Genomic DNA, 13,211 nt, shown 5'->3' on the forward strand with positions numbered 1-13,211 from the left:
CCAATCCAATTTAGTACATGTAAAAAGATGGTGTGCTTGTGGTAAGCAGCACATCTGCTATTAACTGCTTACTGTTCAGTTGTATTTAACTTTGAAGCTAAATCCATTTGCAGTGAATCTTTAAGAACACTTTATTTTGACACATTTATTATTATTAAATTTTCTGACTTATGTGCAATACGTTTTAAATAGCCAATGTATTATTTTACTCATTTAAGCAGCGTAGTGTTGATTTTATGCTAAAACAGAACAGTGATATCTTTTGTTTTAATTATTTTTGTAACACCTTGGTTTTTATGAATCCTTCGTCTTATGCAACTATATTTTAATGTTGATCACGACTGTTATCTCAGAGCAGAAATATGTTTTCGGCCTCGGTGGATGACAGCTGAAGCTCTTATTTTGAAAACGAACGTTTCGTTTGGTAAACATAAACAAAGCTGCTCCATTGCTCGGTAAGCTCGGCTCTTTTAACCAACGTACCTTTTACGTATGACTTCATACTTCTATCGAGACTTAAGATCACATAAAACATAAGGGGAAATCGTCAACTCAGACAAATTATACTAAAGCGTGTACTGTTACTTGAAGTCTAATTGTTAGCAGGTCGAGTGCTCGTAAAGCTCGGCTAACTATCAGCAGAGAAGCTAATACTCGACATTAAAAAGTTGAACGTGAAATACGACAAGCATGACCTTGGACTCAGATTTGTGTTCGACCTATTGTACAGACATTAACAGCAGCGAACTGTGGACTTTTAAAGTTATTTTATTGAGCAGCAATTGATAGTTGACACGAGTAGATGTGCAACATAATTGACCTTACATTTTAATAGTGATAAACGAGTTTGGTTGCCATGTGTGCCTCACTTCTAAATTTGATGTTCGAATCTCGTAGCCAACTTTCTCTGTAAAGCTTGTGTGTGATTTCTCTGGGTACAGTACTGTGCAGTTTCTGCCACAGAAAAAAAAAGCTAAATGTAGATTGTACATTTTCCAAACTTTCGAAAAGAAAACTGTTTGCCAGTTATGTTGACAGCGACCAATCCTGGGTGTGCCAGTCAGCTTCGCAAGCGGGATCAACGTTCCTTTTCCATTCAAGCCTGAACTACTCAATGGAATGAAGTAGTCTTTTTTTGTCTCCACCGCCTCCTTTTAGACTGAACTATGTCAGCCCAGGCTGCTGGCTGCCGTGGCTGGAAGATGCTGTATGGTGTCACCCGGCCCACCATCCACATTAGATGTGTCAGTAGCACTGAAGCAGGCTCCAGACCATCTGAGGATGAGCAACTCTGGGAAACGGCGTCGCCTCTGCCCTTTTCTGCAGCCAGGCTGGGATCTTTCTTTCAGGACAGACCTGTACTCAAGAACCCTTTTCTGGAGGATGCCTTATTGAGGGGTTACTTGAGGAGACACCTTCCTCAAGAGGTCAGTATCATGATGACTGTAACACGCAGAACTGTTGGTGATACTTAGCATTTGCATGTTTATTTCATAGGCAGTGTTCTCAGACTTACTTGCCTTTGGCAATCGTGTGTCGGCAGAGGTGGACGGCTGGGGCAGAGAGTGTGAGGTTACTCCTCCGCGGTTGGTGCACTTTGACCCTTGGGGACGCAGAGTGGATCACATCTTGACTTCTCCAGCATGGAAACGCATGAAAGAGCTGTCTGCGCAGGAGGGATTGGTTGCCATCGCTTATGAGAGGCCAATGGGAGAGTGGAGGTTGCCCCCGCTTATTATAACCAGTGGATCATTTTGACAAATTGACTTGATCTAAGTGTGTTTTTGTTCCAGCCGGGTTTATCAGATGTGCAAGTTGTACATCTTCTCCCCTTCCTCTGGCCTTTACACTTGCCCCCTGGCCATGACTGATGGGGCTGCCAAAGTCATTCAGGTTGAGTAACATCTTAGCTTTAGTAGAGCTATAATGAAAATGTATCTTATTTTTATTTTTTATTAAGGTTGTTGTGCTCCATTGCAATTGTATGTGGCAGTTCCGCCTCCATTATCCAATCAGAACAATTAAATACTCTTCCACTAGATGGCAGAACTTGCTGCCGTCCATACAACAGCATTGCATACGATCATTATTTATGCTAGTATATTATGCTTTTTGTCACATTTGTTTGATGGTGTGCCGAGATGTTTTAATGTGTCAAGCAATGGGCCTTTGCTGAATGAAGAAAGTAATAGTTAATATGACATATGTGTGTTTATCTGAAGTCCACAGGCGTTTCTTGGCCTGTAGAAGCAGCCTACAATCGACTGACCAGCCGTCAGCCTGAGCATTTCTGGACATCGGGACAGTGGATGACAGAAAGACAAGGAGGCTCAGATGTAGGTGAGTTGTTGTTATAATGCATTCGTGCAACTTTGATACAAAACTCTCCTCTGTGTGTGCGTGTGCGTGTGGGTGTTTGTGTTTGGCAGGAGGTGGCACAGCAACAATGGCTGTTCCGCAAAGTGATGGCTGGTATAAACTTTATGGCTTCAAATGGTTCACCTCTGCCACTGACGCAGACATGACTCTCACACTGGCCAGAGTGTGTGACAGATCAGGAGCGACCATACCGGTATTCCCAAAACTATATGTGTGTTTGTGTCCGTGTGTGTAGAATAAAGTTTTGCTAATAATTCCGTATTTGTGTTCCTCAAGGGCAGCCGAGGTTTGTCTCTGTTCTACGCAGAGGTGAGTCGAGACCATGACGGCTGTCTGAGAGGGATTGAGGTTCAAAGACTGAAGGACAAGCTGGGCACCAGACAGATGCCCACAGCTGAGTTACTGCTGGACGGCCTCCCGGCACACAGGGTGGTTTTTGGGCACTTTTAGATACAGTTCTCATTATGGATCGCGATCACTTGTGCAGGAATACCAAATGAAATTGTTTATTTACTGTTCTTTATTACCAGCTGTCAGAAGAAGGAAGAGGCGTGGCCTCCATAGCAAACATGCTAACGATAACCAGGATCCACAACAGCATCGCTGCAGCAGCATCTATGAGAAGGCACAACTCAAGCACTTTTATTACCGCCTGTCCACGTTTATTCTTTTTTTTGAGCAAATGAATGATACTTATGTGCACACAGGGTGGTCCAGTTAGCGCGTGACTATGCCACCCGCCGCACTGCTTTCGGAAAGCTTCTTAAAGAGCACCCGCTTCACATGCAGACCCTTGCCAGGATGGAGGTAAGCAGGCAGGCACTGAGACATAAAAGCTCCAGTCAGCATTTCCCATCATGCTTTTCTCACATGCTGTGATACGTCAGCGCATCCACCGTCTTGGATGTGGCAGCTCTGCTTTTCTTTTCTTGTCTCACTCAATCCTTGTAGCTAATCAGTGTGTAGTTTTTCTAGTCACCAAATGTGTTGTTTATATCCCTGTGACAAACGTAGGTGGAGACCCGTGGAGCTTTCCTCCTGGCGATGGATGTCTGTCGCCTTTTGGGACGAGAGGAAAGTGCCATCGCCAGCCAGTTTGATACGCACCTCCTACGTCTGCTCACACCTGTTGTCAAACTCTACACGGGAAAACAGGCGAGTACGAGTACTTTGGACTAGGAATGGCTAAGTCTGCCCTCTGAGCTCTTGTTTAATCTCAGACGGTCGCTGTGGTGTCAGAGGGTTTGGAGAGCTTTGGCGGGCAGGGCTACATGGAGGACACCGGGCTGCCGGGACTACTTCGAGATGCACAGGTGTAAAACGGCCCAGATTTTCTTCTGGCATTGTATTTATCTCCTACATAAACGATACAAGAATTACAACCTGATTCATTGAGATACAAAAAGGTTTCCACGTTACTATCATTCAAAGGGTCAGGTTTCCGCGTGGTCACATTTAAAAAATCTGCACACTGCATCAATTGGACACTTTACATTGTCCCGAGTAGTTTAAGTGAGTGTGAATAGTTGTTTATATGCGCCCTCGTGTTTGACTGTGTGACCCTGCAGAGGATATGTAGTCATAATTGTAATAAATGTAAATCAACATTCCCATAAAGACAATTGCAACAGTCTGAGAGCAACCGCAGCTGGCCCATTTGAGATATGCTGTAATAGTATTTTGAATTTATTCTTTTTCTATTCTTGTTGCACTGTTACGAAATGAAATCGTTTTAACATCTGATTATTCTACTTTACAACATCTTTTATCGAGAAATGTTGTCGTTTTGTCATTTTAATGAGGGAGCATTTTTAGGGGGGCAAAGTCATGATGGTTCAAAACACTTTACATGGTTTATGCTTTTTTTTTTTGTTAGGTGCTGAGCATTTGGGAAGGCACAACAAATGTTCTGTCCCTGGACGTGCTGCGCTGTGTTCATCGGAGCTCCGGGATGGTTCTTCATGCTTATTTCACTCATGCCAAAGTAAAAGCTTTTTTTAGAAGAACATGTCAAGCAAGTCCACCAATTGTCGTCAAACGGGAATGTTCGAGTGATACTATGTATGCATGTGTGTAGTCCCTGCTTGCAGGAGCTTCAAGTGTGTCCTCTCTGGACCCAGCTGTGAGAGCAGTGGATGGGGCGCTCTCTGAATTAAAAGGTTTTGTCCAGGAGGCAGCCACCAAAGCGCCAGGCTATCTAGAACTAGCAGCCAGAGACTTGGCATACAGCTTGGCTCGCATCTATGCGGGTAGATAATAAATGCAAACATACGCTGCATTGGAATAGATTAAACTGCCATCCAGGAAGTCCACACACCTTTCCTCTTAATCATAGGTGCCCTTCTTATTGACCATGCAAGTTGGAAAGGATCGTCTCCAGCTGACATCTATGCAGCTCTCAGGTAAAAAAAAAAAAAAGTGTGATTGACAATCTGGAATTTAAAATTTAATACTACATTGCTTCATCAGGTGGTGTGAACAAGACTTGTGCATCGTGGCAAGCAATAAGATGAGAGGATGCTATGATGGCAACTGTCCAGGACTTGATTCAGCACTTGTGTATGAGCAGCCAACGGAGGGCAAAAACTGATGCATACTGACCTTCTAATGTTTATAGTCTTACCATATCATATGTTTATTTTCTATGCCAGTTATTCAGCAAATGAAATCCACATTGAATTGCACGGCCAACGGAACTAATTGCACTATTTGTCAAGCAATTACGGTAAATAATATTACAGACATAATGATACAGTATAACATAATGGCATTTCACTTTGTCTCCTTTAAAGTTTGTGCGGAGATTTAAACATTCAGGAGTTTGTAAAGTTTGGACCACCTTGGTTGGTTGATGATACAGTTCAAAAGCCTTGGTGCCTTCAAAAATAATTAAAGCGTGGGAATATTATCCATCAATCTATCAGTTTTCTACACCGCTTGTCCTGGGAATATTATAATAAAAACTATAAATAAAATGTGCAAACAACAATCAGAAAATAAAAATATTTGACAAATGTAATTCTGTTTTGGTATGTTAGTGTGGTGTTCCACTGCTTATTTCAAACCGTGATTTAGTTTTGTACAAAACAATGGAACTGTTTTGAATATAAATGCATTCAAACGAATTCTTCAACATTGAACGTTTTCGTTTGCCCCTAGGTGTGAGTGCGAGTGCGGATGGTTGTTCGTCTCTGTGTGCCCTGCGATTGGCTGGCAACCGGTTCAGGGTGTCCCCCGCCTACTGCCCGATGACCGCTGGGATAGGCTCCAGCACGCCCTCGACCACCGTGGGGACAAACTATCTTTTCCCCTTTATCTCAAACTTTTAACTATCGTCAATAAAGCGGTTCATGTAATGACGCTAATCTACCACAAGACGGCAGTGTCCCCATTCATTTGTATGTAACCCAGCGTAAAATGAACGTGTCCATTTCCATTTCATCATTGCTCCTTCTTTAATGAAAATATCATTTTAGTTCAGTTACAATATGGTTATTAGAACTTAAACATATGAGTAGTTTACTGCGCATTTGTTTAGTTTCAAATACCATCACATAAGCAGAATTAAATAAATACGTACGTCGTACGATATTAAACATGCAGGCTTTGACTCGAGTTTATGAAGCGGCTCATGTAATGACGCCAAGCTACCGCAAGATGGCAGTGTCCCCATTCATTTGTATGGAACCCAGCGTAAAATGAACATGTCAATTTTTCATTTTCATGACCAGACGTGCTCTATGTAGAATACACTACCTTTAAAAAAAGCCAAATTTCCGCGGCAAAATAGTAGAATGGTTTATAACTTTACCGTATAACCGTTCAGGAGAGCACGGTTCGACCCTCACACTTAGCAGACTTTAAGTTAAAGTTTGCATAGTGTAAGACTCGAACTCGGTTCTCCCGCTCATAAGACAAAAGCTTTACGTACTACATTATTGTATATTCCGTCAAGAATGGTTATTTAATAAAATGGCCGAGTTTCGTTGGCAAAATGGCAAAATGGTTTTTAACATTGCCCGGTGTTCGGGAGAACAAGGTTCGAGCCCCACACGAAGCAGATTTTGAGCTAAAGTTTGAATAGTGTGAGACTCATCATTGTTTACGTGAATGTAACATGTACCTCCGGACCGCACACGGCGCTGGGAGGATGGAGAAAATGAAGATGACGAGGGAGACGTAAAACGTAAAACAAGGAATAAAACACCAGACAAGTTTTAACATACATGTTTATTATAAATAATAATAATATCAAAAGTAAATTTCTAACCAGCAATCTAATGTGAAATTGCAGTAGATATACTGGATAACAATATTTAGGAGTATATATGCATACACGTTATTTAAAAACTACAATAAGTAAATCATAAATCTACATTCTGGTTTACATAGTTCACGCCAGGAGACGCAATCCACTGACAGATCCGTTGATGCACGGGAAGGCAGTTCACCCATTGACTCGTTTGCCAACAGGAAGTCGGGAAAGTCAGTAACCCTCACTGATCCGTTCTCGCGATGAAACGGAAATGCAAATCACTCACTGATTTGTTCACTCACTGATTCGTTCGTTGGTGAACGGGAAGTTACGTCATTTTCTTCTTCGCTTTGTTTCATGGCGAGGTAGCACCAGCTTCAATGCACATTACTGACATCTACTGGTTGAAGTCATGTGAACTGAAAAAAGAAAAAAATACTTCCTAAAGTGATTCGGTCACTCTCGTTCACTGAAAAAACAAAACTGTTTTTCTGAACGAATCGTTCACTTACGAGCCGACACTAGTTCGTGTTGTGGTGGGCGGAGCGTCGCATTAGGTAGCTGTCGAAAATTTGCGGACGTTTGACCCGTTGCATTTGGAAAGACGGACAAAGAAATATACTTCACGTCTCTGGAATGTGCACCTGCACAGAATATCGACTTTGTCTTTTTAATGTCTTTCGACAATCATTTTAGTTGTGGTTGATCGGGAAACAGAGTACGCCAGCAGCCTCCATCGTCGTCTAAGTCTGTAGTCGTCAACAGAATGGACGTGTCACCTGGATAAAGAAGAAAAAGGAAAAAAATGATATCTGTGTCTACCCTGTTGAATCTCTTGGTTGGGACATTGATGTCCCAGGATGCTACCTCGGACTTCTCTGTCCACACGACTCGGACAGGTGTGCCAGTAGATGGAGGGTCCCTGAATGCCTCACTGGCTGTCATGTCTCAGATAAACAACAACGACGAGGTTGGTGAGATAAGAAGTGAACATGAACTGTGTCCCTCACTTTTTTTAGATTATTGGACACAATCTGAGCTGTTGTTTGTGAAAATATGTACATTCTCGTTAGGTCAAGTTTAACATGTCAGCAGATTTGGATCACATGACCACAGGCAGTAATAACGACTGCTAGGGGAGAAAAATCACGTATTTACTATGTACTTGTTATGGCAAAGGAGCCTACGATGCTACAGGACCATAGACTGCAATGATCATTATGTTTATAATTAAAAAAAAAATGTTTACAGTATTACTGTGTACTATAAGTATTTACTATTTAAAATTTATTACAACTCCACAATGATAAAAGTAACATATATTACAATAATATCAGCTGTACAGAAATATGGTACACGACGAAATAGAAGTTGATTTTAAAATACATTATAAGTTCATACATAATTATATAAATTGAAGATGATACAAGTGGACTTTGTGCAGTGTATTAAATAGAAAACAGCAATAAAATAAAATGCAATGCATAAAAGTGACATTTTAGAAAAACACTAAATTTAACCCTGTGAACGTATTATTTTTCTCACATACATATATCATTACATTGTTAAACTCTTTGTTTTTTGTTGTTTTTCATTTTTCAAGGCAAGACGTTATCCTGCACGCTGGTCAAATACAAAATAGTTAGTAGTTGTCATTTTGCCCAGAACATAATGACACTTTCTTCAGCTTATATTCAATTTATATATGATTATAATATTGAATATTAGATATGTACATGAGCCATGCACAACTAACGTGAGCAATAAACAACTAGTGCATATAGGGAATTGATGCAAACTGATATACAGTCGACATGTGTTTGTGTGTTCAGTGCGATCATGTGATGAACATCAACGCAACGGACCGCTGCGCATTCGTCAAGAACACACCAGACTGCAGCATGGAAGATGGGTTTATCAAATATCTTCAAGTGGCCTTCTGTCTGCTTCCCCCTGACCTCACGCCTCTCTCACTCATTCTCTGTGTAAGCCCTGTCCGTGTGTGCCATTTGAGGAAGTCTGGGGGAATTTATTTTTGTCACAATAATGGGGCTTTCTCTGTTTCAACATTGCACACAATACATAGCATTTGGAATTGCATGTTTCTTTTTCATTCCTGATTCGAAAATAGAACACATCTGATATTTCCTCCCTCCTATTCTCTACAGATCATATGGCTGTTCTTTATGTTCGCCATACTTGGCCTTATTGCATCTAAATAGTAAGTCTATTGTCTGTCCTGTCAAGTTTCACGGCCACAGTCATTTTACTCCTTAATTCAATATAGTCAAGCATATAACATGTGAATTGACCTATTCATTGTGTAACTACAGCTTCGCTCACATTGCACGTGAAACTATAAAATTGTGATTGGTTTCACTTCACTGATGTGACTTTGAAAGTGGACTTTGTTCTTCTTTTCTACATCATTACACTGACCATAACTGGGAAATGAGCTGTTGTATGTTCAGAAAACATTTTTAACAATTTATTCTTTTCTGCTTCTCTCCAGTTTTTGTCCCAACCTCTCAGCCATCTCCACAAGTCTGCATCTCACCCACAACGTAGCTGTATCCTTCATCTCCAGTTTGATGACCAGTCCTAACAAAACTGGCACAGTGTGATATGATCAGAATAAGACATGTACATCAATCGTGCTTTGCATTGCACTTTTAAAAATACTTCCATTTCTAACTGTATCATGAGATAGTTCAGTTCTATAGGTGCATAATGCATGACATCATAGTAAATAAAAGGTCTCAACAGGCTTAAACCACGGCAACCACTGGTCCGCGAACCGGTACCATTTGGTACCAGATAGGTTTATATGATATAGATAAAGAAATAAATCTATTTTCATATGTGTTTGTTAAGCAGAGCATATATTTCCCAAATGTACCTGGGCATGAATGTTTGTCAACATGCCTATTTATAATCAATATCACTTGTATTAAGTCTTTTGTCCATACACTCCTTGACTAATCTTTTCATTGAGGGTGTGACTTTCCTGGCTCTTGGAAACGGAGCTCCAGACATCTTCAGTGCCATAGCGGCGTTCTCCCGCCCTCACACCGCCGGGCTGGCGGTCGGAGCATTATTTGGTAGGGGGGTGCAAAATTGGTAGTATATATTACAAACGTGCAATTGATCCACTTTTGTCCGTCACTCTCGGCAGGCGCCGGTGTATTTGTCACCACGATTGTCGCCGGCAGCGTGGCGCTGGTCAAACCTTTCGCCGTACCCTCGCGTCCTTTCTTGCGTGACGTCATCTTCTACATGGTGGCGGTGTTCTGGACTTACCTCATCCTGTACAGAGGAACCACCACGCTGGGGGAAACACTGGGTACCCACAGAAACTCAGTTTCCCTTAATTCTCACCTATCTTTACTCCCTCCATTTTTCTGGCAGCATTCATACCATTGATGTGTGCATCTCGTGTGCGTAGGGTACTTGGGCCTCTACGTGGTGTATGTATTGACAGTGGTCATCAACGCCTACATCTATAGCCGACAAAAACGTTTGCGCAACGCAAGGATCGATAGCCTTCCTCATGTTCAAGGTTGCACGCACACACACACAAGGCAACACAAATTCATTGGCTTAATGTTCGTTTCCTCCTCAGCAGGGTTTGAGTCATCGGACACGTATGACGACGACGTTCCCTGTCTGCTAGCTGGATCGGACCAACAAGAATATGGTGGGAAAGCGGACCCGTCTAAAAGCAAAATCTTGATTAAAACGGAACTACAAGCCTGAACATTACTCCCACTTCCTCCTTGGAATCAACGCTTGTTTTTGTGTAGACTAAATACAAGTAACAAACATGGCAAAAAGGTTGATGAGGAAAATAAATAAATAGAGTCAGCGGTTCCCCTGTGGCCAAATGTCCATTGCGAACCACTAGCAGTGTGTCTACTGCGTTTCAGAGTCTGAGTACAGGCCACTGCTGCAATACCCTGAATCCACCGGCCAGATCTTGCTGAGCTCTCTCAACCCGGTGGACAACAGGAAGTGGAGGAGGAAAAACTGGAAGTGGAGAGTCCTCAAAGTTTTGAAGGTGCGCCAAAGACTCAGGCACGCACAGTCCAACTGCCTGTGAAGGTTTTATTAAAAGGCGGCGTCCACCTCTCAGACTCCTGTGGAGGTCATACTGCTGCTGTGCATCCCCGTTGTAGATCTCGATAAAGAAGACAAGAACTGGAGACGACCTCTCAACTGTCTTCATTTGATCACTGCCCCGCTTATGTGTGTTCTCGCTTTCCAGTCTGGAATTTGTAAGTGCAAAGAGGAAATGACTTGCAACTCCAAGCACTGTCTACTTAAACGTCACGTGACTGTTTCTAAACTTTTGGATGCACAAATGTTCATTCACAATTTGAATAGCTTTACCTTTTGGGAGACGTTTGTATAAATTTCCATGTTTGAAGGCACCTGCTTTTTTTTTTCCGCCTAGTTAGCGATTACTTGATTGAGGGCCAGTTTCCTCTGTGGGTGCTGACGCTTCTCTTGGGACTCTTCCTGTGTGCCATTGTGTTCTGCAGCACCACTAACGAGTGTCCCCCGAGATATCACCCAGTAAGTGCCACAAAACACAGATTGTGCATCAACTTGCCTTTTGTCCCGATCCAGTGAAAGTTGAACCACCTGTGTTCTTATTTTTTGCCAGATCTTTGCTCTCTTGGGCTTCTTGGTGAGCGCAGTGTTGATTAGTGCGGCGGCGTCCGAAGTGGTCAGTATTCTGCACATGCTCGGCGTGGTGCTCAGTCTCAGTAACACGGTGCTGGGCTTGACTCTCTTGGCCTGGGGCAACAGCATAGGAGGTGAGCCCGCTCAAAGTGCTGCAGTGTTTATCTGCCAATGGAATAGAAATGATTACATAAATAATATCTAATAAATTATATTTGTCTTTTATTAGATTGTTTCTCAGACATCACCCTTGCACGACAGGGATACCCCAGGATGGCCATATCGGCATGCTTCGGGGGCATCATTTTCAGTATCCTTATTTCCCCCTCACTCGCTCACAACCACTTTTTCAGCTTTTGGGGTTGATTTAAAGATTTAACGCCATATCATCAAATTAGGAGGGAAAACCTGTACCTTAACTATGCCTTCACTAGATATGTTATTTGGGGTGGGCTTGGGCTGTCTGGTGCAGATGATCAAAACACACGGTGAAGTGCAGGTAAATCACACACAAAACACACCACCTACATATTAATATGCACAACATGATGATGTACAACACAAGCGCAAATGTGCTCAGTTTAATGTATTATTTCAAAAATGCTTGTTATTATTATGCTGTGTGGATTGCGGTTCTACAAACTGTCATATACCGGTGCTTCTCAATGTCTTTCTTGGATGCACAGTTCTCTGATTATTGCCAAGGCGTGACCCACTTTATACAAGTTAAAAAACAATAAAGAAAACCTTTGTCAAAAAATAACCTACACAAAGAACGTTTATAATTGCCTATAATAATAAACTGTAAATATACTAAACCTTGAGCCCCGCAAAACTTTAATATAATCTCAAACTCATTTTACATTAGCTTGTGCAAATAAATAGCTTACAGATGATTTGATTAGAAAAAAAACTGCACCACAAATGCACATGTAAATGCAACAAAGACTTCCACTAACAACCCAGGCTAAACTTAGCTCCTCTCCAACATATCTTTGAGATGGATTTTAATCGATTACTTCTTTGACGCAATTTAGTATTGTCATTTGTCAAGCCTTGGCGCCATCTTGTGACTTCATGAAGTGTCATTGAAAAAGTGCATCGTGTTTTCAGCAAAGTTAGGAGTACTTTTGTAATGGCAGAATATTTTATCCAACTCTTGTTATTGTCAGTGTTGTGCCTGATCAATACATGTCTTTTTGTCTGCACTGATCAATTCATGTCGTTGTTCTCCTCAGCTGGAACCAGAGGGACTGCTGACATGGATCCTGGCAGGTTCTCTGGGCTTGTCTTTGGTTCTGTCTTTTATCATCGTCCCACTGAGCCGCTTCCACCTGGGTCGGCCTTACAGCATTTTCCTCCTCGTCTTCTACGCGGTTTTCCTCATTGTTGCTCTGCTCACAGAATTTGGCATCATCACTGCAGCATAGATGCCACTCTATAGCCTGACATGAGGGACGTGAAATTGATACACTGGGACCACATGAGCACAGTTTTTATATTCTACTTGATTGCTACCTACAATCATGCTGTGGTGTAACCAGCCAAGTGTTTTTTACTGAAAGGCCAAAATATGAAAGTACCATAATTATTATTTTTTAATCTTATGACTGACACTGCTATGGCAATGTGGTTTTAAAAAAATATTGGCTAATTTCAAGTTAGCATTTCTGCTTTTAAACTATTCAATACCTTAATACTGTTCATGACAATCAAGTTGATTTGGGGGGGATATTAAATATGGAGTCAACATTGTGCCTTTCACATACTTAAAAAAACTCTTCAAATACATCACTACCAGCCCAAAAATGCTTCATTTTGCCTGAGACAGTAATATCCAAAGTCAAGGACAGAACATAATTTGCATTGGTTGTGACTGTTGTTACTTCTG

General features: G+C 41.7%; 2 protein-coding genes and 1 long non-coding RNA gene across 7 annotated transcripts; 2 read left to right on the top strand and 1 right to left on the bottom strand.

The window, feature by feature from the left end:
- Positions 1 to 346: 346 nt before the first annotated feature.
- On the top strand, positions 347 to 5,398 carry LOC133153921 (acyl-CoA dehydrogenase family member 11-like). Of its 3 annotated transcripts, XM_061278203.1 has the most exons (15): positions 347 to 455; positions 1,159 to 1,427; positions 1,498 to 1,721; positions 1,794 to 1,893; positions 2,223 to 2,340; positions 2,430 to 2,572; positions 2,656 to 2,808; positions 2,910 to 3,004; positions 3,087 to 3,186; positions 3,394 to 3,534; positions 3,600 to 3,692; positions 4,256 to 4,363; positions 4,457 to 4,628; positions 4,715 to 4,781; positions 4,849 to 5,398. In XM_061278203.1, exons 2-15 carry the CDS (start codon positions 1,167 to 1,169, stop codon positions 4,967 to 4,969), a joined length of 1,896 nt encoding a protein of 631 aa, XP_061134187.1. In that variant the 5' UTR covers positions 347 to 455; positions 1,159 to 1,166; the 3' UTR covers positions 4,970 to 5,398. The 3 variants fall into 3 exon arrangements, with proteins under 3 accessions (XP_061134187.1, XP_061134189.1, XP_061134188.1); XM_061278205.1 differs by lacking the exon at positions 3,600 to 3,692; XM_061278204.1 differs by lacking the exon at positions 347 to 455 and having other exon boundaries at positions 1,139 to 1,427.
- Positions 5,399 to 6,594: 1,196 nt separating this feature from the next.
- Positions 6,595 to 7,278, bottom strand: LOC133153696 (uncharacterized). Its single transcript, XR_009714363.1, has 2 exons — positions 7,147 to 7,278; positions 6,595 to 7,053 (listed from the first exon to the last, which is right to left on the bottom strand). It is a non-coding gene; the product is annotated as an uncharacterized LOC133153696 (long non-coding RNA).
- slc8b1 (solute carrier family 8 member B1) lies at positions 7,183 to 13,075 on the top strand. Of its 3 annotated transcripts, none has more exons than XM_061277700.1 (15): positions 7,183 to 7,604; positions 8,467 to 8,619; positions 8,803 to 8,855; positions 9,147 to 9,204; positions 9,630 to 9,735; positions 9,810 to 9,977; positions 10,080 to 10,193; positions 10,257 to 10,331; positions 10,561 to 10,691; positions 10,767 to 10,908; positions 11,088 to 11,209; positions 11,301 to 11,454; positions 11,550 to 11,630; positions 11,755 to 11,819; positions 12,559 to 13,075. In XM_061277700.1, the coding sequence occupies exons 1-15, from the start codon at positions 7,440 to 7,442 to the stop codon at positions 12,748 to 12,750; spliced, it is 1,779 nt and encodes a 592-aa protein (XP_061133684.1). In that variant the 5' UTR covers positions 7,183 to 7,439; the 3' UTR covers positions 12,751 to 13,075. The 3 variants fall into 3 exon arrangements, with proteins under 3 accessions (XP_061133684.1, XP_061133685.1, XP_061133686.1); XM_061277701.1 differs by having other exon boundaries at positions 10,260 to 10,331; XM_061277702.1 differs by lacking the exon at positions 8,803 to 8,855 and having other exon boundaries at positions 7,462 to 7,604.
- The last annotated feature ends 136 nt before the right edge of the window (positions 13,076 to 13,211 follow it).

This window comes from Syngnathus typhle, linkage group LG5, assembly GCF_033458585.1.
Source record: "Syngnathus typhle isolate RoL2023-S1 ecotype Sweden linkage group LG5, RoL_Styp_1.0, whole genome shotgun sequence".
In the NCBI taxonomy this organism is placed as follows: domain Eukaryota; kingdom Metazoa; phylum Chordata; class Actinopteri; order Syngnathiformes; family Syngnathidae; genus Syngnathus; species Syngnathus typhle.